At 35.8% G+C, this 22684-nt stretch overlaps 4 protein-coding genes across 5 annotated transcripts; 2 read left to right on the top strand and 2 right to left on the bottom strand.

The window, feature by feature from the left end:
• Positions 1-538: 538 nt before the first annotated feature.
• pstk-1 (Phosphoryl Seryl-TRNA (Ser/Sec) Kinase) lies at positions 539-2222 on the bottom strand. Its single transcript, NM_067226.2, has 2 exons — positions 1656-2222; positions 539-776 (listed from the first exon to the last, which is right to left on the bottom strand). Exons 1-2 carry the CDS (start codon positions 2211-2213, stop codon positions 555-557), a joined length of 780 nt encoding a protein of 259 aa, NP_499627.1. The 5' UTR covers positions 2214-2222; the 3' UTR covers positions 539-554.
• A 92-nt stretch (positions 2223-2314) lies between these two features.
• Y49E10.21 lies at positions 2315-11235 on the bottom strand (the record flags this gene model as incomplete). Of its 2 annotated transcripts, NM_001379954.3 has the most annotated exons (7): positions 2315-3344; positions 4772-5085; positions 7173-7514; positions 9628-9768; positions 10207-10801; positions 10851-11101; positions 11159-11233. In NM_001379954.3, the coding sequence occupies 7 exons, from the start codon at positions 11231-11233 to the stop codon at positions 3011-3013; spliced, it is 2052 nt and encodes a 683-aa protein (NP_001367267.1). In that variant the 3' UTR covers positions 2315-3010. The 2 variants fall into 2 exon arrangements, with proteins under 2 accessions (NP_001367267.1, NP_001255173.1); NM_001268244.3 differs by lacking the exons at positions 2315-3344; positions 4772-5085; positions 7173-7514 and having other exon boundaries at positions 9497-9768; positions 11159-11235.
• A 746-nt stretch (positions 11236-11981) lies between these two features.
• Positions 11982-15244, top strand: scav-3 (Sensory neuron membrane protein 2). Its single transcript, NM_067224.8, has 8 exons — positions 11982-12111; positions 12173-12360; positions 13236-13485; positions 13782-13910; positions 14015-14396; positions 14476-14719; positions 14768-14963; positions 15017-15244. The coding sequence occupies exons 1-8, from the start codon at positions 11986-11988 to the stop codon at positions 15104-15106; spliced, it is 1605 nt and encodes a 534-aa protein (NP_499625.2). The 5' UTR covers positions 11982-11985; the 3' UTR covers positions 15107-15244.
• A 385-nt stretch (positions 15245-15629) lies between these two features.
• ani-1 (Anillin-like protein 1) lies at positions 15630-22479 on the top strand. The gene is made up of 8 exons (NM_067223.9): positions 15630-15774; positions 15840-16555; positions 17964-18230; positions 18295-18438; positions 19076-20328; positions 20388-20727; positions 21474-21845; positions 21897-22479. The coding sequence occupies exons 1-8, from the start codon at positions 15648-15650 to the stop codon at positions 22155-22157; spliced, it is 3480 nt and encodes a 1159-aa protein (NP_499624.2). The 5' UTR covers positions 15630-15647; the 3' UTR covers positions 22158-22479.
• Positions 22480-22684: the final 205 nt, after the last annotated feature.

The raw sequence follows: 22684 nt of genomic DNA, 5'->3' as shown, positions 1-22684 counted from the left end.
CTCAGGGCAGTGCGTTTATTACATGAACACAAAATTCTGAGAATGCGTATTGCACAACACATTTGACGCGCAAAATATTTAAATATCTCGTAGCGAAAACTACAGTACTTCGATTTACGGTGGTGCTCGATTTTATTTCGAAAATCGAGTCCGTAAATAGACACACGCGCTACAGTAGTCATAGTTTTCGCTACGAGATATTTTGCGCGTCAAATGTGTTGTGCAATACGCAATCTCAGAATTTTGTGTTCGTATAATATTATAGATGCAAAAAAACTTGATTTTTTTCCAAAGTGCGAGCGCACCCCAATAATTTGGGTCTCGTTAGGTATTTTGGCGGCAAAACCGGAAATTCAAATTTTTTAGAAATATTTTTCGACATAAAAATCATTAAAATCAACAGAAAAATAGCAAAATCCATGAAAAATGAGTATACCTAACGAGACCCAATATATAAGGTCACAGTTCATTTGGCATTGGAGCGCAATTGCAATTTCAATTTCGAATGTCGCATTTTCAGACAATTAAAACAAAGATAAAAATCTATATAATATTTATTTATCATAAAATTCAATTAATTTCAATTTGAGATCATATAAGAATTTGGGATCGTTTTCATTTGAAATTTCCAAATTTCCAGATAAATCTATCAGAAGCTTCTTCCTAGCATCACTGAGTTTTCGACCATTCATTGTTTTATCATTTTGCATTAGTTCAGACACCAATCGACGGGTTAGAACATCCAGAGATTCGAGTTTTGATGGTGGTGGAGGTTTCTGGAAATATATCACTGATTTATTTGGTACAATAAGACGCTAAAAATAGGAGCTCTTGCTATTAGGGGAACACTAAATTTAGAGAATGCGTATTGCACAACATATTTGACGCGCAAAATATGAAATATCTCGTAGCGAAAAGAAAACTACAGTAAGTTGTTATATGACTACTGTAGCGCTTGTGTCGATTTACGGGTTTTTTTCTCGTTTTTAGCTAAACTTTAATATTATATCGATAAATAAATAATTCCCGTAAACCGACACAATCGCTACAGTAGCCATTTAAAGGATTACTGTAGTTTTCGCTACGAGATATTTCATATTTTGCGCGTCAAATATGTTGTGAAATACGCATTCTCAGAATTTAGTGTTCCCACTGTTATCGTGGTGAGACCAACGGAAGAAATGATGTGTTCCTTTAAAGTGACGTGCCGAATAGTTACAATATTATTATGGGGACGCAGAAAAATGTTTCGAAGTGCAATCGCGCTCCAACGTCAGATGAAGACGCTACAAATTTTGGGTCTCGTTAGGTATTGGCGGAAAACCGTAAATTCGAAAATTTTATTTTTTTTTGTTTTATTCGTTTGTCGGAATGATTTTTTGAAAATGTGAAAAATCACAAAAATTATATTTTAAAAACCTTCGAATATCTGGTTTTGCCACCTAACGAGACTTTTGTCCGTGGAGCGCGATTGCATCTCGATTTCGGAATTTTCCGCGATAATACGTCCACGGATTTCTGGCTTCCCTCATAAATTGAAATGGAAGAGTTTGCCGAACTAGGCCATTTTGGCTCGGCCATATCTGGGGTAGATTTACGGCGCGTTGCGTGTCGCGTCGCGGCTTGTAAAACTAAATGTGTTTGTCCGTGTTTACCTGAATATGCGATTTTTTTAGTGAAACTTCTGGAACTATTGGTTTTTTGGCAGTAAAATCGAATTTCAGCTTATTCATCACAACTTCCACGTCAATTTCCACCTCATCCGTCTCCAGAACAATCGAATTTTCGAGAATTTCATCAGGATCCTCCATTTTTTCAAAAATTTTCCGAATTGTTTCATTTTTCTGCTTCTCGATTCCAGTTCGATGCGAATTTCTTCTCAGCGCTTCGACTATTCCAACTTTCAGAAAAATTATTCCAAACTGCAAGCCATGCCTTTTGGCGATTTTTTGAAACGGGTGCCGCATACTTTTCAGATAGAAAATGTCTTCTATGACGTAAATTTTCGATGTAGATTCGGAAATGCACGATTCCACGTGACACTCGAACGATTTTCGAGTTTGGCGCGCATTTTTATCACTGGAGCGCGTTCGCATCATACGGAAATCGTCAAATGACGTGGATTCGAGAAGCTCCCGGTGAGCAGTTTGGATTTTTCGTCGAAATGTGGATTTTCCAGAAGCTGGGATGCCCATCACTAGGAGAAGAGCCATTCTGAAGAGCTAAAAGAAAGTTTTTTGAAAAATAAAATAAAAATCCTAAAAATATTAACTTTGGATTTTGCCTTTTCTGTGGTTAAAAATTGATGTTTTTTTTTAAATCACTGTATTGAAGAAATTAATTGAAAAAAATACAATTAAATTTAAAAAAGAAGAGAATAAAGAACCCGGAAAAAAAAAGAATTACAGGCGTATTACATGAACACAAAATTCTGAGAATGCGTATTGCACAACATATTTGACGCACAAAATATGAAATATCTCGCAGCGAAAACTACAGTAATTTTTTAAATGACTACAGTAGCGCTTCTGTCGATTTACAGGCTCGATTTCATTCCGAAAATAGACCCCGTAAATCGACACACGCGCTACAGTAGTCATTTAAAGAATTACTGTAGTTTTCGCTGCGAGATATTTCATATTTTGCGCGTCAAATATGTTGTGCAATACGCATTCTCAGAATTGTGTGTTCCAGTGATATTACAGATGCAAATAATAACGCGATTTTCGATATGCAAACGCGCTCCAATGATAACCTGATAATTTGGGTCTCGTTACGTATTTTGGCGGCAAAATTGGAAATTCAAATTGTTTTGAGAAAATTTTTTTCCCATAAAAACCATTAAAATCAACAGAAAAACAGCAAAATCCAGGAAAAATGAGTATACCTAACGAGACCCAATATATAAGGTCACAGTTCATTTGGCATTGGAGCGCAATTGCAATTTAGTTTCGAAATAAAATTATTATTCAGAAAAAAAGATACATAAATTAAAAAAAAAAATTTTTAATTAATAATCGCCATATCCGAATCCCTTTTCCTCGATTTTCTGCCAATTTTCCGCCAAAATCTGATAATCCTGAAAAGCGTGATCACTTGTCGAATGAATTCCGAGCTCTCCGAGCATTTTAATGACTTGTTCTTCGTCAATCGATCGGAATGCTGTACGAACGAGTTCTCCTGATGGGTCCGAGTTTGCTGCCATTTTCAGAAGAGCATCAAGGCGGCAGATTTCAGATCGAGACGCGTTTTCACGGTTCCAGTGATCGGTTTTGTGAAGTTCGTCGAGTTGGGGCAGAAGATTCGAGTAGATTTGAGTGTAGAAACATCCGAGGACTTCAGTGCTGGAAAATATATGTTTTTTATTAAATTTTTCGGTTTTTTTGCTGGTTAACCAATTTTTCGAGAAAAAAAAATCGATTTTTCAATAATTTTCGATCATTTCTCAATATTTTACAGAAAATTTTGCTTTTTTTTGCTTTTTTTTCATTAAAATCAATGCATTTTTGATTTTCTTTCGAATTTTCCTTTTTTTTTATTTGAAAAAATCAATTTTCTTTGGAAAAAATGGAAAAATTTTCGATATTTCGAAAAATAATTCGATATTTCGAAAAATACATTTTTGAATTACAAAATTGAATTTTTTTGGATTTTTCTGAAATTTTTTTTCGATTTTTTGACTTTCCGGGAAACCGATGAGCATTATTCTTTTTTTTTTTTTAATTTTGAAAGTTTCCGCCAAACTGGCAAGTTGTCAGAGTTGAAAATTTCCGGCAAATTGAGTAAATTGCCGAAATTAAAAGTTTCCGGCAAACTGGCAAATTGCCCGAGTTGAAAATTTCCGGCAAGTTCGGCAAGTTCGGCAAATTTCCGGAATCGAAAATTTCCGGCAAATTCGGCAAACTGGCAATTTTCCGGCAAATTTGGTAATTTGCCGGAATCGAAAGTTTCCGGCAAAATCGGCAAACCGGCAATTTTCCGGCAAATTAGGTAATTTGCCCTAATTGAAAAATTCTGGAAACCGGCGAATTGCCGGAATTAAAAATTTCCGGCAAATTCAGTAAATTGCCAAAATTAAAAATTTCCGGCAAACTGGCAAATTGCCAGAGTTGAAAATTTCCGGCAAATTCAGTAAATTGCCGGAATCGAAAATTTCCGGCAAATTCAGTAAATTGCCGGTATTGAAAACTTCCGGCAAATTCAGTAAATTGCAGGAATTGAAAAATTTTGGCGAATTCGGTAACTTGCCGGAATCGAAAATTCTGGCAAACTCGGCAAACAGGAAAATTGCCGGAATCGAAAATTTTCGGTAGTTTGCCGGAATTGAAAAGAATATCCGGCAAACCGGCAGATTGCAGGAATCAAAAAATTTTGGCAAATTCGGTAACTTGCCGGAATCAAAATTTCTGCCAAATTAGGTAATTGCCGGAATTGAGAAGTTTCAGGCAAATCGGCAAATTGCTGATTTGGCGGAAAAATATAAATCTGGCCAAGTGCGTTTTCGATACATTGCCGGAATCGAATATTTCCGACAAATTAGGTGATTTGCCGGAATTGAAATTTTTTTTCAAATTCGACAAATTGCCGGAATTGAAAATTCTGCCAATTTCGGCAAACCGGCAAATTGCAGGAATCAAAAAATTCCGGCAAATTCGACAAATTGCCGGAATTGAAAATTTCGGGCAATTTTTTTTTCGTTTTTTTGGTGATTTTTCTGAATTTTTATGTGAAAATTTGTATTTTTTTTGGGATTTCTTCAGGAAAACAGTACCTGCAATAACCCTGCCACTTATCAAATCGACATTGTAAATTCTTGAATAATTGCTCAATTAATACATTCAACAGCCGACTTGTCGATGGTTTGCTCGCTTTGATTGTAACATTATTCAAACATTTAATAACATGAAAAAATGTCTCTTTAATCACTTTTTGCTTATCACTAGCATAGCTCGATCGAACACATCTATCCATATTATCAACTATATCATTTAAATATTCAACAATCATTCCACTCAGGCGATTCCATTCATCTTCATATGCTTTTTCTACTTCAAATGGTGGCATTGGCCAGGATTCCGTTGAAATCTGCAAAAACAGGACAGTCATTAGATGGCTGAAAAATGAAAATGGGCAAAAATAAAAAGTTGCCTAAATTTGTTGAAAACGGGTAATTCATATATGGAGAATTCAGAAAAACTAGGTTTAACCCGTCAAAAACTAATAAAAAGTGGCAAAAATGACAATTTATGGCAAAAAATGACAATTTTGAAAGTCCTCTAAAATGGGCAATTTTGTAGTTAGACGACTCAAAATTGATGTCAGAACCCTAAAAAATTGCCCTTTTCCTATTTCTAATGATTTCCAAAAAATATTTTTTTGCCCAGAAAAAAAGGACAGTCATTAAATGGCTGAAAAATCAAAATGGGCAAAAAAAAAAGTTGGCTAAATTTGTTGAAAACGGGTAATTCATATACGTAGAATTCAGAAAAACTAGGTTCAACCCATCAAAAACTATTAAAAAGTGGCAAAAATGGACAATTAATGGCAAAAAGTCACAATTTTGAAACTCCTCTAAAATGGGCAATTTTGTAGTTAGAGGGCTCAAAATTGCTCTCCAAACACTAGGAAAATGCCCTTTTTCAGAATATAGCGGTTTTGTACATTTTCAGAAAAATTTTTTTTTTGCCCAGAAAAAAAATTTTGGAAAATTCAATCAATTTTTGAATTTAGAGAAAAAAAAATTGATTTTTTTTTAAAAGAAAACTTTAAAACATTGAAATTTTTAGAAGTTCAAAAAAATTTTAAATTAAAGATTTTTTGCAAACCGAATTGCACAAAAATCATTAAAAATGCAAATTTTTTTATTAGAAAATAGACAAAAATTTTTACGATAAAAAAAAAATTAAAAATTGAATTTTTTACAAAATTGGAAAAATTTAGATTTCTGTAACGCTTTTTGTGTCGATTTACGGGATCTCGATTAGTTTCAAAAATCGAGATCCCGTAAATCGACACAAGCCCACCGTAGAAATTTCAAAGAATTACTGTAGTTTCCGCTACGAGATATTTCATATTTTGCGCGTCAAATATGTTGTGCAATACGTATTCTCTGAATTTTGTGATTATGTAATATTTTGTAAAAAATTGAATTTTCTGGTTTTTTAAAAATTTTTCAGATGAAAAAAATTATTTTTTCCTATTTTTCTAACAAAATTGGTGTTTTTCGATATTTTTTAAAAATTGTACTTAGAAATTGCTCTAAATATAAAAAATTCCAAGAAAAACGGTTATTTTTTATTTTTTTCAAAAACTTTTTAACGAATTTTTTTTATTATTTAGAACAATTTCTGCAATTTTTTAAAAAATATTTTGTTAGAAAAATAGAATAAATGATTTTTTTTGATCTGAAAAATTTTTAAAAAACCCAGAAAATTCAATTTTTTACAAAATATTTTTTTTTAATGAAAAAATAAAAAATCAGGTATACGGTAGACAAATTGCGTACAGGTATTACTTATCGGACCGTGACGTTTATTAAATGAACAAAAAATGCTGAAAATGCGTATTACGCAACATATTTGACGCGCAAAATATCTCGTAGCGAAAACTACAGTAATCCTTTAGATGACTACTGTAGCGCTTGTGTCGATTTACGGGATGCTCGATTTTTGAAATAAGTCATTTAAACCCATTTAATAGCCCGTAAATCGACACAAGAGCGCTACAGTAGTCGTATTGAAAGGATTACTGTAGTTTTCGCTACGAGATATTTTGCGCGTCAAATATGTTGCGCGATACGCATTCTCAGAATTTGGTGTGGTCATGTAATAAATTAAAGGTTTTTAAAAAAATATTTTGTAAAATTGAATTGAATTTTCTGGGCGGTTTTTTTTAATTTTTCAGATAAAAAATAATAAAAAAAAACCGTGATTTTTGATATTTTTTTTTCAAATATTTTTTTTTTCAGAACAAAAAAAAAATTAATAAATCTATTTTTTAGTTTGAAATTATTAAAAATTCAGAAAAATTCTACAAGAAAAATTGGAAAAAACACTGAAAATTCAGTTTTTTTTAAATAAAAAATGGTTTTTTTCCGATTTTTCAAAACAAAAAAAAAGATAAATTTCGTTTTTTTTTGTTGTTTTTTTCAAAAATCAATATCCTCTGCCCACCTGAACCAATCTTTTCAACTCCCAAACCGTATTCATCACTAAATAAACATCATTTGACCAAGATGATTCCGAATATAATCGATTGGCTTCCACATGAATTCGTGTGCATAAATCAATCATCAAAGCGTATAAAACCTCGTAAAATGCTCTTTGAGCATCCAAATTTTCGAGACAATTAATATTATTATCGATTCGTGAAATCCATTGATCAAAGAATACAGTAACCTCGGAAGCCCACCAAAAATTCGAACTTTTTCCAATGAAAATTGATGGAAGGGGTTCGAAACATGAAGCAGATGATAGAAGCTTGTCGCATGTGATTTTATACATTTCCACTTCAAGCTGCAAGAATCTTTTTTTTGGTCTCGACACGAAAAAGTTTTGCTAAATGCAACAAAAAGACATGCGCCTTAAATGATGACTAACGGTTCGGATGATTTTGAACGTATAGACCCCCAAAATAAGCTTAAATGAACGAATTTCTTAATGAAACTGCTCAACAATTTTTCACAAATTTTTTATGGCGGTTCAAAATTTTGAAAAAATTACACTGATTTTGGCTAAAATCACGAATTTTTCCCATTTTCCCGTGTCACATCTGTCTGAAGTTGGATTTTTTGGAATTATCGTCTTTTATTACATATATTGGTAATTAATCTCATTTAATTTCGTCGGTTAAAGTACATTTAAAGCCGATAGGTAACCAAAAATCATCGAAATTGGTTACCTATTGGCTTTAAATGTACTTTAATCGACGAAATTAAATGAGATAAACTACCAAAATATGCAATAAAGGATGATAATTCCAAAAAAGTCAACTTCGGACAGATGTGACACGGAAAAATGGGAAAAATTCGTGATTTCAACTAAAATCAGTGTAATTTTTTCACAATTTTGAACCGCCATAAAAAAATTTTGAAAAATTGTTGAGCAGTTTCAGTACGAAATTCGTTCATTTGAGCTCATTTTGGGTCTATACGTTCAATCATCATCCGAACCGTTAGTCATCCTTTAAAGATTACAGAAATACAAAATTCTGAGAATGCGTATTGCACAACATATTTGACGCGCAAAATATGAAATATCTCGTAGCGAAAACTACAGTAATCCTCTAAATGTGGTGTCAATTGTCCCATTTCGGTGTGATCTACCAAAAACGCGGGAATTTAGACGCAGACTTCTCAACAGATTTCGTATGGCTAAGAACACTGCTGACGTCACATTTTTTGGATAAAAAAATTCCCGCATTTTTTGTAGATCACACCAAAATGGACACCACTGTAGCTCTTGTGTCGATTTACGGGATCTCGATTTTCATTTCGAAAACTGGACCCGTAAATCGACACACAAGCGCTACAGTAGTCATTTAAAGGATTACTGTAGTTTTCGCTACGAGATATTTCATATTTTGCGCGTCAAATATGTTGTGTAATACGAATTCTCAGAATTTTTGTAATACTGTAGGCACAATTTTTATGGGGTTTTATCAAAAAGTTATTCAAAAAATCGAAATTTTTTAATTTTTCCTAGTTTTTTTTTGGGTTATTCAAAATTTTAGGTGATTGCCGACAGTTTTCAGGTGCTTAATTTTAGATTTTTGATCATTTTGAAGGGTTTTTTTCAATTTTTTTTCACATTTTTTGTGTTTTCAGCTGTTTTCAACTGTTTTAACGCGTTTTAATTAAGCTTTTCAATCAATTCCAATTTTTCATAGTTTTTCTTGACTTTTTTTTCAAAATTTAATAGATTTTTACCGAAAAACTATGAAAAATCCGACTTTTTTTTTGGTTTTTTTCACTAATTTATAGCTTTTTTTATCGAAAAAATCAGATTTTTCATAGTTTTTCCTGGGTTTTTTTTTCAAAATTTCATTTTTTTTACCGCAAAAATTGTGAAAACTCTTGAAAATTCCGAGTTTTCTTAATTTTTTTAAATTTAATTCCAATTTTTCCCGATTTTTTTGCGTTTTTAATCAGATTTTTTTTTTCAATTAGTAGGTTTTTTTATCGAAAAACCATGAAAAATCAATTAAAATTACGAAAATTCCTAATTTTTCCTAGTTTTTCAGAATTTCTAGTGGTTTCCGACTGTTGTTAGGTGCTTAATATCAGACTTTTTGAGAAAATTTGGATTTTTTGCCAAATTTTTGGTGTTTTCAACGATTTTACGTGTTTTAATTCAGATTTTCAATTAATTGGAGGGTTTTTATCGGAAAACTATGCAAAATTTTAAGTTTTCATAGTTTTTCTTGACTTTTTTTAAAAATGTTTGGTATTTTTCAACTGTTTTGAGAAATTAGTACGTTTTTAAACGAAAAACTAGAAAAAACGAATGAAAATTCGGTTTTTATTGGTTAAAAAAAAAAAATTTTTTTTGAAACTACAGTAATCTTTAGAGGCGCAAACAGTTGTGTCAAGACCGGGTACTCTGAAATTTTCGCGACTATGTAATATACCAAAATCCATCTGCTCATGAATTTCGGCTCATAAAATGGTTCCTGTAGATCTCGATCTCCCGATAAGTTGAATTCCGACGAAATTTTGAACTTTTTGAGCATCTGAGCCACATTTGAGAATATTGTAGGCTCTTTTATGTTCTGTAATTTGACATTTTAAAAGTTTTGCTTGGAAACAATTCAAAAAATCACAAAAAAAAAACGAAAAAATCCGCCGATTGGTCGGAAAGTGGGCGGAGCGAATCGCTGATTGGTCGCGATTCTTGGTTTGGCGGGAATTCAAACTAAAATTGGATTTTTCTCGGATTTTTTCGTTTTTTTCTGGCTTTTTTGAGTTTGAGGGTATCACGGATTTCTGGTTTCCCTCATAAATTGAAATGGAAGAGTTTTTGCCGAACTAGGCCAGGCCATATCTGGGGTAGATTTACGGCGCGTTGCGTGTCGCGTCGCGGCTCGGTTTTAGTCCGTGTGGAGTACACGACACTTTCCCACGCGTTGTCCGGCAGGCGATTGTCAATGGAGCGCGAAAAATTCAAAGAGGAAGGCCGGAACCGCGTGATTTAAATCAATTTTAAGCACCTTTTCCAAGAATTTTCTCGTGATTAATTTAATAAAATCCACGAATTTCTCGTTGAACTTTTCCTCGAATTCCTGCTTCAATTCCGACTCCAAATTCGACTTTTCCACTGTTTTTTGCAGGATTTGACTCAAATTTTTCGCCCAATCATGTGAACTTTTCAAAATCCACTCAAAATCGGCTTCTCCTCGCTCGTTCTCAATAATATCGATACAATAGTTGGAAAGTTGTCCAAATGCTGCGGAAATTAGATTTTCAATCGATTTTCCCCAATTTCCAGCGATAAGTTTGTCTAAATCAGTGGAAAATTGAAATAATTCGCCAATTTTTTGAAGAAAATCCTCCGAATTCGGCATTTCCCCGAGATTTTTCATCGGAATTCCTTGATTTTGAAACAAATCCCATAGACTTCGACGGAAAATCTCGATTGCAGAATTTGAAAACTCCCGGAGCTCGCTTTGCACTAAAATTCTGAGTTGTAGCTTATTCGGGTCCTCCAGTAGCTTCAATATTGATTTAACAGGGGTTTTTATTGATTTTATGTCAGAAATATGCGCTGAATCGATTGTTGATAATATTGCCAAGCGTTTTTCCGATCTGAAATTTTAAGAAATTGCAAAAAATTGCAAAAAATTGAAAAACTAACAAAGATTCTTCCAAAACTCTTTCGAAAACTTGCACAACTTGTTTTATATCTAATCCACTTTGTTTTAAGCCATTTTCCACCATTTCAATATATGTTTTATATTCATTTTTCAAGGATTCCACGTCATTTTTCAGATTTTTCAGCTCATTTTTCTTTGTTTTCAGTGCTGTCAGAGCTTCGCGAGCCGCGGATTCTTTGTCAGCTTTCAGCTTTTGAAGAGAGCTTAGATCTTGACGAAGTTCGGGTTCTGACTGAAAAAAAAGTGTATTTTTAATTTATTTAGAAGCATATCAAAGTATAAAACTGACCGCTTTCAAGACCTCCCAAACTTCACTGCCGGTCGCATTTTCAAGTTTTTCGAGGCGTTCTTGCAGTGCCTGCATCTGAATTTTCAATATTAATCATTTTTTATCGAGGAAAATATTGTTATTTTTTGAATAAAATCGTCAAAAATAGGAAGGAAAATATTTAAAAACATTTCCCGAGGCATACCGTAACTCCTTAAAGGCGCACAGCTTAATTTGTTCCTCGGGTCTCGAAACGAATTTTACAGATTTTTGAAAAACGCGGTTTATCGTGTTCACAAATTTTTTTGAAGAATGGAAAATGTGTTAAATAAATGCGTATAATTTTTTTTTTAATGTTTTCAATCTGAGTTTAATGATTAGAGAGCAAATACAACTACAAATTTGCCGACTTGAGGTGCTACGGTGGATTTAAAGGTGCATGGCCAACATTGAGATTTGATATGCCGCGCATTTTGTTTTTAAAATTGATTTTCAGCAAACTTGCTAGCAAAATTAACGATAAAATTGTCTTTTTTTTCAAATTTAACAATTAACATTTAAAAAACTTTGTGTACGTCATCAAAATTTCCCCAGGTGTCCCCAAGAGTTCTTGTAGCCTAGAACTCCGACAAGACTAGTCCGCCAGCCACCTCGTGATCATGACCAACACCAGACCCCAATTTTTTGTTGTTTACTCACTTTTCTCCCTGGCAGAAAACCATAAAAAATCCTGTTCTTCAAGAAAATTCTGTGATTATTGATTTTTTTTAAAATCCTTTAATTTACTCACTTTACAGAACACTTTTATTGCTATAAATTGCGAAATTGAATTTTTTTTTTTCAGTAAAATGTTGAAAAAAGCGCCGTGCCTTTTCGGCTCGGCAATTATTTTGGGATTACTGCTCGCCGCGGCGGGAGTTCTCTTGTTAATCGGAATTCCAATCGATAGAATTGTAAATAGACAGGTTATTGATGTGAGTTTTAAAAAAATTTGAAGTAAAAAAAAAATCAAAAACTCCTAAACTCCGTTTTCAGCAAGATTTTCTCGGCTACACACGCGACGAAAATGGTACAGAGGTACCGAATGCAATGACAAAGTCGTGGCTGAAACCATTATACGCAATGCAGTTGAATATTTGGATGTTCAACGTGACAAATGTTGATGGAATCCTTAAAAGACACGAAAAACCGAATCTTCACGAAATTGGACCTTTCGTTTTTGAGTATGGGATTTGTACCAGAAATTTTATTGAGTACCAGAAAAAAAACCACAGAATTCGCAATTTTTTGGGTAATTTTTTCAGAATTTGAGGCAATTTTTTAAAGGTGGAGTAGCGCCAGTGGGGAAATTGCTTTAAAACATGCTTACGGGTCACAATGACCAAATATCATGATAAAAAAATTCAACAAAATTTTCTAGAATTTATATGATTTTTTGAAAATTGGAAAAATCTCAGTTTTCCCCTAATTCCTATTTGAATTTCTGCCAATTGGATTTGTTCCATGGAGCGCGCTTGCATTATTTTCATTAATTTTTTTTCATTTTTTCTCATTATTTCATTAATTTTTTTTCATTTTTTCTCATTATTTCATTAATTTTCTTTACTTTTTGGGGGTTTTTAATCGGAAAATGTTGTCTAAAACTCCGAAAAATACTAATTTCAGGCTCGTCGTCGTCGGATTGCATAATTTCAGAGTTTTAGGCATTTTCAGTTACTTTTTAATAAACATTTTGCATTTTTCTTGTTTATTTCTTTTATTTTCCGATTAAAACCCCCTAAAAAGTAAAGAAAATCAATAGAAAAAAAAACATAATAATAATGCAAATAATGCAAGCGCGCTCCAACGACTTCAATTGGCGGAAATTCAAATAGGAATTAGAGGAAAACTGAGATTTATCCAATTTTCAAAGAATTTTTTATCATTGTGGTCCCATAGGCGCAGTCCACCTTTAAATTAAAAAAAAACCACAAAAACACGGTGAAAATTGCGGAAAAATTCATCAAATTTCAATTTTTTCGATATCAGGGTTATTTTTTCAGAATTTGAGGCTATTTTTAAATTTTTTGAAGCAAAATCCCATTAAAAATTTTTTCAGCGAAGTACAAGAGAAGGTCTATCATAGATTTGCTGACAATGATACCCGAGTATTCTATAAAAATCAAAAATTATATCATTTCAACAAAAATGCTTCTTGTCCAACGTGCCATTTGGATATGAAGGTTACAATTCCGAATATTGTATTTCAAAAGCTCATCGACGCGGCTGATGTGACAATTTTTGGAGTTCGAATCAAATTTGCTATTGAGTCAGTGCTAAAAATGGTCTCCGAGGCTCCGTATATTACGGTATAGTTTTTTCTAAGAATGCGTATTGGACAGCATATTTGACGCGCAAAATATGAAATATCTCGCAGCGAAAACTACAGTAATTCGTTGAATGGCTACTGTAGCGCTTGTGTCGATTTACGGGCTCGAATTTTTTTCAATTCGAGCCCGTAAATCGACAACTCTCCAGCAGTCTCATTTAAAGAATTACTGTAGTTTTCGCTACGAGATATTTCACATTTTGCGCGTCAAATATGTTGTGCAATACGCAATTCTCGGAATTTTGTGCTCTCCGTAATATAATAGTGAAATTTTAGGTAAAAGTAAGCGATGCTCTATTCGACGGATACGAAGACCCGATAATCGATATCGTTTGTAAAAATAAAATTCTTCAATTCCTCTGCGAAACGAATTCTCTTCAGCGGAGAGTTGGATTCTTTTATGGGGTAAGATATGAGTTTGCAAGGTGCCGCACAGAAAAATAGGCGGAGCCAAATTTTGCGCAACCATGCCGCACGGTTTTCCTTCCAAAATATTGATTTTTCTTCAGCAAAATGGAACAACAGACGGAATATACGAAGTGGATGCTGGCGTGCCATCTCCATCGAAAATCGGTCATTTATACACGTGGAATAATATGACAGAAATGCCCGAAGGAACATGGGATACTAAATACGCACGAATGATTAACGGAACCGATGGACAATTGTTCAGTCCGATGCTGAAACGAGAAGACAGATTGACGATATTTGTGCCGCAAATATGTAGATCAATTCAAATGGAATACACAAAAGATGTCGCTGTGAATGGGGTTCCTTCGTGGAGATATGCACCACCTTTGGATCTTTACGATCCTGCTCTTCCGCAGAATCGAGCATTTTGTAATAAGAATGGAATGCCGCGATATTTTGATAATACTACTGTGCAAATTGGTGAGAGAGAGAGAGAGAGTTTTATTTTAAAAAATTCGATTGTAAATTTAAATTTAAATTTTAATATTAATTTTTCCAGAAAACTGCCTCCCTGCCGGTCTTATCGACTTGTCACGATGCCAAGCCGGCAATCCACGTGTCTATCTATCCAATCCACACTTCTACAACTCACCAATGGAGCTGTGGCATTCCGTCACTGGGCTCTCGGTGCCAACTGCTTCAAATGACCTGACTGTTGTAGATATTGAGCCAACTGCCGGCGTTCCAACTCAAGCGAAAAGAATTATGCAGATTAATGTGGGAATGGTCAAGGGATCCTTGAGGTTTACCTATTACGAAATTGAAATCTCTAATAATTATCGATTTTTCAGTGTCACCGAAAACACGACAAACGTCGTTGTTCCAGTCCTTTGGATGAACGAAACTGCGTATTTCGATCAAGGAACTCGTGATCAGCTGATTAATATTTTCAACGCAAAACATTATTCATTTATTGGAGGTGTTATCAGCTTGTCACTTGGTCTTATCGCCTGGCTTGCCGTTTTTGTTGTAATCATTGTTTATTCGGTAATTATATTATTGTTGGTTTTCTGCAAAATTCAATTTCCTCTAATTTACAGCGACAATCCGACGAAGAAGAGTACGGACGTCTTGTGCTGGAGGATGAGGACGAAGAGCCTGCGCAAGACGAGAACGCAGTTTTGGCATAAATTTAAAAATTTAAATCATTTTTAATCATATTGTGATAATTTCGAATTTTTGATGCAGGTTGCAATAATTCTGGTGCTCACACGACTTAATATGGCACTTTTTCTTGTAAATATTAATTGAATAAATGATTTTTTTCGAAATTTTTTTTTATTTTGACGAAATCCCGCGAGAGGGAGAGAGAGAGAGAGCACGCGAAAAGAAGAGACGCAGATGCGCGGGATTAAAGGCGCGTTTTTTTTCACGCGTGGGTCCCACCACGCGTCGAGACCTGGTTGCCGCCAAAACAATGTATTCAAATTTTGCAACTCGATTTTAAACGTTTTTCGATTTTTTGACGTGAATTTTCACATTTTTCCTGTTTTTTGACACGTTTTCCACGAATTTTGCCCGATATAAACGCGTATTAGTCAATTTTAATTATTTTCTACAAGAAAAGCTGCGAAAAGTGCGTCGTTTTACGAATTCGTTGAAACTGTTCGCAAGTTTTGATGAGATTTTCTTGGAAACATTGTTTTCTTGCAGAACTACACTGTAAATACAATGGGGGATCAATTCGATTCTCTAATGGAACGCATACGAGTTCGGCAAGCCGAAATGTCAGGCGAAGGAGAGGTGGCAAAGGAGAATGGGCCAGTGACCTCAAAAATTACATCTGTGAAGCAAGAAGGTATATTTTGGGGTTTTTAAGAATACAGAAATATAAATATATTAATTAATATGTTTGATTTTCAGTTGCATCTCCAACAAAAGTCTTCGGAAGCTCCTCAAAATGCAACGACGGCCCGTCAACTCCAGTGCATTTTCACCCTCAAGAGCCAAAGGAGACAACTCCAAATATGAAGGAAAACGCTGAAAATTCATTAAATTCGTTCAAAGATGCCACAGTCAACGAGTCAAGCTCCAAAAAGACGTCGAGATTCTCAATGTTGGCTCAAGAAATCGATGAATACGAATATGACTACCAATCACAGTACAATAAGCCGAAAGAAGCATATATGAAGGGAAGATCTCCACGAATGTCGATCGGAGAGACACGTCCAGCAGTCCTGTGTACTCCGGCTGGAGCACAAGCCATGAAAAGCCCAAATGTAGCGGTATCGTCGAAAAGTGCTCCCGAAATCGCTCTCGGAATGTCGGATTTCGAAGCTCGCCGCATCAAATTCGCCCAGCCAATTGTGAATGTGAACTATCTGCCCAACGAATCGTCGATTTTCTCCGGAGGATCCGGATCATCTGTAAACGATCAGAGCACTGTGCTCGGAGGCTCTGCCGAAATGATGAACGTCACCACGTCGTCGCTGAGCTGTGGAGAGCTGTCGATGAATCAGCATATAACACACGAAAATACGATTATCAACGCACAATCGTGTGATAATCGAGAGGCGATTTTGAGAGAAAGACAGCAAGTTTCAAACGAAGAATATGGACCGCACACATTTATGAGAAAGGTAGAATGTTGGGAAAAGTCAATGTCCCTTTAACGAGCTCGTGTACTGTGCGTGGACAATCGCGAATTTATTTTCGTGCAGGATTTCACGGTTTTTCGTTAATTTTTCTCATTCAAAATTGCCAATCTACCTAATATTGTCGTATTTTCTCAAGATTTTGACTTGCCTTCTTAAAGGTGGATTACGCTCATTGGGGAAATTGCTTTAAACCCGCCTATGGGGTCACAATGACCGAATATCATAATAAAAAAATTTTCTAGGTTTTATATGATTTTTTGAAAATTGAAAAAATCTCAGTTTTTGCCTAATTCCTATTTGAATTACCGCCAATTGGATTTGTTCGATGGAGCGCGCTTGCGCGTTTTTAAATTTATTTATTTTATTTTTTTTTGTTATTTTCCACCGATTTTTCATGTTTTCTGTGTATTTTTACAGAAAATTTGAAGGAAAAGTCAAGACAAATGCAAATTTTCGATTAAAAAGCACGCTTACGAGCGTAAAAATGGAAAAGTAACGCTTTTAAACGATTTCGAACCTGAATTAATTAATTTCACTGATTTACGCCTGTACGTTTGCTTTTTAATCGAAAATTTGCATTTATCTTGACTTTTTCTCTAAAATTCGAGCAAAAATACACCGAAAACATTAAAAAATTGGTGGAAAATAACAAAAAATAAAATAAATGAATTTAAAAACGTGCAAGCGCGCTCCATCGAACAAATCCAATTGGCGGTAATTCAAACAGGAATTAGGCAAAAACTGAGATTTTTTCAATTTTCAAAAAATCATATAAAATTTAGAAAATTTTTTTGAATTTTTTTAATCATGATATTCGGTCATTGTGGTACCATAGGCGTGTTTTAAAGCAATTTCCCCACTGAGCGTAGTCCACCTTTAAAGGCGCATGGATGTATTCAGATGGGTCTCAGCGCGCCAAAAGTTTATTGCTTCGTATAGCGAATTTTGTCGATAAAAATCGCTTAAAACAACGTAATTTCAATGAAAAATAAAAAACAATTTAATCATAAACTTTTTAGCGCGACGAGACCCATCGGAATAAATCCTTGCGTTTTTAGGAAGACATGTCTTGTAAAATTACAATATATAATAGGTAGACTGGCAGTTTTAAATGCAGAAAAATGGACGAAAAGTGAAAAATCACCCTTTTTAGCGAAAAATTGTGAAATCCTGCAAGAACATAAATTCACGTTTGTCCACGCATAGTACACGAGCTCGTAAATCTACACAAATCTTAAAGGGACATAGCCTTAAAAATGAGATTTTGAGAAACATTTTTCGATAATAACTCCAAAATACATAGTCCGCACGCCTTTTTTAGTGATAATTTCGCACGCTTTCGAGAAAATCCTTTGTTGCCTAATCCTTTTGTTTTTTTTTTGTCGTGTAGAAGGTGCCAAAAGAAGCTTCATCTGCGACATCATCATCATCGTCAACGACAACTTTAACTACGATCTCCGGTGCATCAGGCTCTACAACGTCTGGAATATCGAATGCTCCACAGGACTCGGCTTCAACAAAAACCACGACTAATACATTTACTTCTTCGTATTTGCTCACTAAAACCTCGAACAACAACATCAATGCACTTGTCTCGTCGTCGCCAAAACCGTTTTCTAAAGATATCGGAAGATCCATGTTCTCGCCTGTGCATTTTGTATGTTTTTTTGGTTTTTTGCTTCACGCCTCTATCACCTCACCTACTAACTGCTCTCTTTCAGACTCCAAAAAGCACGTCGTCACCGAAAACTCTGTCGGAGAGCATCTTCTCGCCATCGAAATCCGCCGCAGTCGAAGGATCAATTGCGACTACGAGACGGCTTCAGTTTGAGGAGAAATTGAAGAAAAGTAGTAGCGCGAATGTTGTGAGTAGATATGATGTGGAAAATGCTCTTGGCAGCTGATTATTGCGACTGATTGGAAATTAAAAAATATTTAATTAAACTAGAAAAAATCCCCCCTGCAAAACACGATTGTTGCGATTTTGCATCCGTGACATTTTGAATTTCCACTGAAAATAGCAGATTTTTCAGATTCATCAAATTTTTAGCTTTAAAAATTTTATTTTCTGCATTTTCCGAACAAACTTTTTCGTTAAACAGTGAAAATCGAATTTAAAATGACTAAACTGAACATTTTTCGTCCACTGGTTGTGAAATGGATTGAATTTGAAAAAATCAATGGGATTTTTCTTATTTTCTAGATATTTTTCTATTAAAAATGTATTAAAACCGATTTTCAATAGAAAAATTTTTAGAAAATAAGAAAAATCCCGTTGATTTCTTCAAATTCAAAACATTTCACAGCCAGTGGACGAAAAAGGTTCATTTTAGTCATTTTAAATTCGATTTTCACTGTTTAACGAAAAAGTTTGTTCGGAAAATGCAGAAAATAAAATTCTAAAGCTAAAAATTTGATAGTTCTGAAAAATCTGCTATTTTCAGTGGAAATTCAAAATGTTGCGGATGCAAAAAGCCAAACCGGATTTCTCTCCATTTCCAGACAGCGCCTCCTGCACCTACATCAGCACCAGTTCCAACGCCACGCCACGTGGCTCCATTGGCACCTACAGTAGCCCAGCAGAGCCACTTGACTCCAAACCATCGTCATGCTGCTCAACAAAAGAAGCACCTGTTCCCCGTAGTGGGGATCGTCGCGACTGCACCGATTCCAGTTCAAACTCAATGGAGAGGACAATCGAATACTCCAGTTGTGCAGGGAGCTCGTGCCGACGAGAAGACTGCTGGTAATGAGCCACCAGTTGGAGCCGGAGTTGGAAAGCTGAAGAATTTGAAGTCGAGATGGGAGTTTTCGTCGGCAACTGGCACGCCAATACATCCTGATGCTACCGAAGATTCGTTGATTGCTACGGCAATTAAGATGAAGGAGAGTGCGATTCCGAAACAGCTTGGTCACAGATCAGAGCGAAAAGGACCATCCGCCTCGTCGCTCTACTCGCAAGGTGCTCGGAGTAACACGGCTTCTCCTGCATCGAAAAGTACTCGTTATGAGCAAGAAGAAGAAGATGATGTGTTTGAAGCTCCAGAATTTAATGATGGAGGAGACGTGATATCAGAAGATGGAATTCTTCAGGAAGAAGAAGAGGATACTTCTAAATTCATTGATAATGCATTTGGATTTATGGAAGGATCTGGGGCTGGAACGCCGAGCCCATATCGCGAGCCTCCGTTGCAACGTTTGGAAAAGAATAGGCCGCCGGCGGAGGTTATTGAAGAAGAAACTGAAAATGAGGATGAATCTGAACCCTATGAGCCGGAAGAAGAAGAGGATGACGATGCAACAACACAATTTCCTGTACCTGAAAGATCACGAAAATCAAGTTCTCAACTGGCCTACTCTGTTTCGTTTTATCGAAAAATTCAACGAGACAGAAACGAAGAATCGTCGACAGTGCTGGCCGGGCCAGTTATCAGTCAAATCAGTCCATCTGCTCCGCCGATGTCATCATCGCTCACATCACAACAGAAACTTCGACAGCTCACCACCGGGCCTGCGAATGGAGCACGAATTGTCGAGTCGGCTAAGGATGCTCACGATCGTATCAAGCGAGCGATTCAAGTTGAAGAGCAGCTTGTTGCTCAATCCAAGAGAGCAATGATATTGGCCCGGGATAAGCCAAGTTTCCGTGGATCGCGTGAGGAATTTGAAGCACAATGGGCAATGCTTCGTCATGTGGAAAAGCATCGAGCACTTCTCACTGAGTATGATCGATTGAAACGAGATGGACCGAGAATGTTAGTTTTTTTTTTCCGAATTTTTTTTTCACCTAAAAAAATATTCAATTTTTTTCCAGTATCGATGGACCACGTGGAACGATAACAGTATCCCAGTTGTCAGTGAACATGGCTCGTGATTATGTGTCAGCTAATATTGCGTCAAGCAAGAAATCCGATGAAGTCTTCTATTTCGCGGCGATTCTCCGCTACGGCGAGCAAGTCGACGTGTCGAAAATGGTGACAAGCGACGGTGGTCTGAATCGTCGTGGTGTTCTCGAGTTTCCCGTACCACTGATGTTGACCGGGATTCCACCGGATTTCCGAGCAACTGTCGAGATTTATGGACAACGATCGATGCGAGAATCGACGTCGCACGAGGATAAGTACAAGTTGAAGAATTCGACGTTTAAGGCGAAGGTTTGTTTGTTTTTTTCCGAAATATTTGTCATATTTTACATACTCGTCCGTTGAAAATTCGAAATGTCTGCTGCTATAGAATATCGACAAATGGTGTTGTTATGATGTTGTTGATGAGTGTGAGCATGAATCGAGAATGACAGCTGCTGAAAACTTAGCAAGTGAGGAGAAGAAGAGAGTGCCCCTACCCTGTAGATTGTGGAGAAGATTGCATGATGTATGTCTGTTTGTTTGTTTGTTTGTTATTGTCAAATGTCTTGTTCTTCTGTTTTCTGTTAATAATGTATCATAACTTCATCTTCTTCACGTTCCGGCAAGTGGTACATCCATGCAAATGCGCTCTACTGATAATTTGAGTGTAGACCAGGTTTGGGCGCGTGATAACGAAAAAAGCTTTGGTCCAAAAAATGTAGAATTTAATATCGGGCATTTTTTATATGCATCACAAAAAAACTGGACAACTGTTTTTGAGATACACGCGCCCAAACGTCCAGGTATACGGTAGACAAATTGCGTACAGGTACCACTTCTCGGGCCGTGTTCTTAAAGCCGCACAGATTTATTCATATGGGTCTCGGCGCGCCGTTGTTTTAAGCGAATTTTTCGCTACATACTCGCAAGCAATTTGATTGCAAAATGGAAAATAAATGAGGTTATCATGCGCTCCGAGACCCTTCTGAATAAACCCGTGCGCCTTTAATTAGACGTGTATATCAATAGAACCTGGAAATAAGTAATATTTCTAGACTCGTAACACATTCCTGGGCGGCGGATCAACTTCATCAGCAAACCAGAGCCTATTCGTCGATCCAGCAGCATCGTCATCATCAACTTCGTCGACCACATCCAACTTCAATTTGCTCGGAACATTCTCGTTCGACATCAATTGCCCTGGAAAACATTTGTACAACATGTCACATACTGTATATCCGCTCGAAGGTATTACACAGATGAAAGTACGCAAACAGGCGATCGATGGAGCTGATATCACTTATCACGGATTCTTGTCAATGTATCAGAGAACTGGCGAGGGGCTCGGATCGTGGACGAGATACTGGTGTGCTCTTGAGAATGGAGAGATGAAGTTTTGGAAGCAGCCAGAAGATGAGGGAACTAAGGTTTTTAAATTTTTATTTTTTTTGTCTAAAATTAAACTTTTTTTATTGTAGGGTTACACTGCACTAATGGATCTTTCAACGTGTTGCCGTTCCGAAGGTGCATCGGTAGTTGAAGACATTTGCCCATTCCCGAATAGCTTCCACATTGATGTTTGGGCTCCAAAAATGGATACATCGGATCCACGTGGCATTGAGCGTCTTCGAGTTATGCTGGCGGCCGATACAGCTCAAGATCTTCAAACATGGCTGTCACTGATCAATTCTACGTCGAAGCAGTTGTGCACGTGGAGAAATCCGATTGTTAATCAGTAGTCCCCCCCTTTTTTGCAAGCTTTGTGCCTGTATGTATCCCCCAGTTTTTCCCCTCAGATTTTTTTTGACAAATAATCAAATGTTTTATTATTATTCTCGTTACTTCTCTCTCTCTCTCCATGTTTAGCTTCCTTCTTTTCTAGAATTTACTCCCTTCTTTTTTAATCAATACATCACTGTCCCATTATCATTATTCCACTCTTTTTGGGCCTTTTTCGATTTATTCGAAAATTTTAGTTTCACAGTGCCCCTCACCATCGTACACTCTTACAATTAATTTTCGGTTTTTTTTTTGTTAAAATAAACATTTGGTGAAAGTGTGAGAAAACAGTGGTTCCGAATAGAATGAAGAAGACGGAAAGAAAAGGAAATATTCAAGTTAAAAATAACTTTAAATCGAACTAGATATGCCATGTAATTACAGATAAAAAGTTCAACTTTTTTTGCGAAAAATGTTAAACTGTGCTCAATTTTTTGCTCCTTTCAACTGATAAGCTTTCACATGTGCGCCGCCCAGCGGAATTTAT

Source organism: Caenorhabditis elegans, chromosome III (assembly GCF_000002985.6).
Source record: "Caenorhabditis elegans chromosome III".
In the NCBI taxonomy this organism is placed as follows: Eukaryota; Metazoa; Nematoda; class Chromadorea; order Rhabditida; family Rhabditidae; genus Caenorhabditis; species Caenorhabditis elegans.
Note: the sequence above shows the minus strand (reverse complement) of the source record. Positions and strands in the feature narration are given on the sequence as shown.

Excerpts from the sequence above, each read along its gene's own strand:
- pstk-1 (NM_067226.2), bottom strand. The coding sequence starts at position 2,213 with ATGGCTCTTCTCCTAGTGATGGGCATCCCAGCTTCTGGAAAATCCACA. Across the intron at positions 777-1,655 it reads TAAAAAAATCGCATATTCAG|AAACCTCCACCACCATCAAA; the intron begins GTAAACACGGAC and ends ATATATTTCCAG.
- scav-3 (NM_067224.8), top strand. The coding sequence starts at position 11,986 with ATGTTGAAAAAAGCGCCGTGCCTTTTCGGCTCGGCAATTATTTTGGGA. Across the intron at positions 14,720-14,767 it reads ATGGTCAAGGGATCCTTGAG|TGTCACCGAAAACACGACAA; the intron begins GTTTACCTATTA and ends TCGATTTTTCAG. Across the intron at positions 14,964-15,016 it reads TTGTAATCATTGTTTATTCG|CGACAATCCGACGAAGAAGA; the intron begins GTAATTATATTA and ends TCTAATTTACAG.
- ani-1 (NM_067223.9), top strand. The coding sequence starts at position 15,648 with ATGGGGGATCAATTCGATTCTCTAATGGAACGCATACGAGTTCGGCAA. Across the intron at positions 15,775-15,839 it reads TACATCTGTGAAGCAAGAAG|TTGCATCTCCAACAAAAGTC; the intron begins GTATATTTTGGG and ends TTTGATTTTCAG. Across the intron at positions 20,329-20,387 it reads AAACGAGATGGACCGAGAAT|TATCGATGGACCACGTGGAA; the intron begins GTTAGTTTTTTT and ends ATTTTTTTCCAG.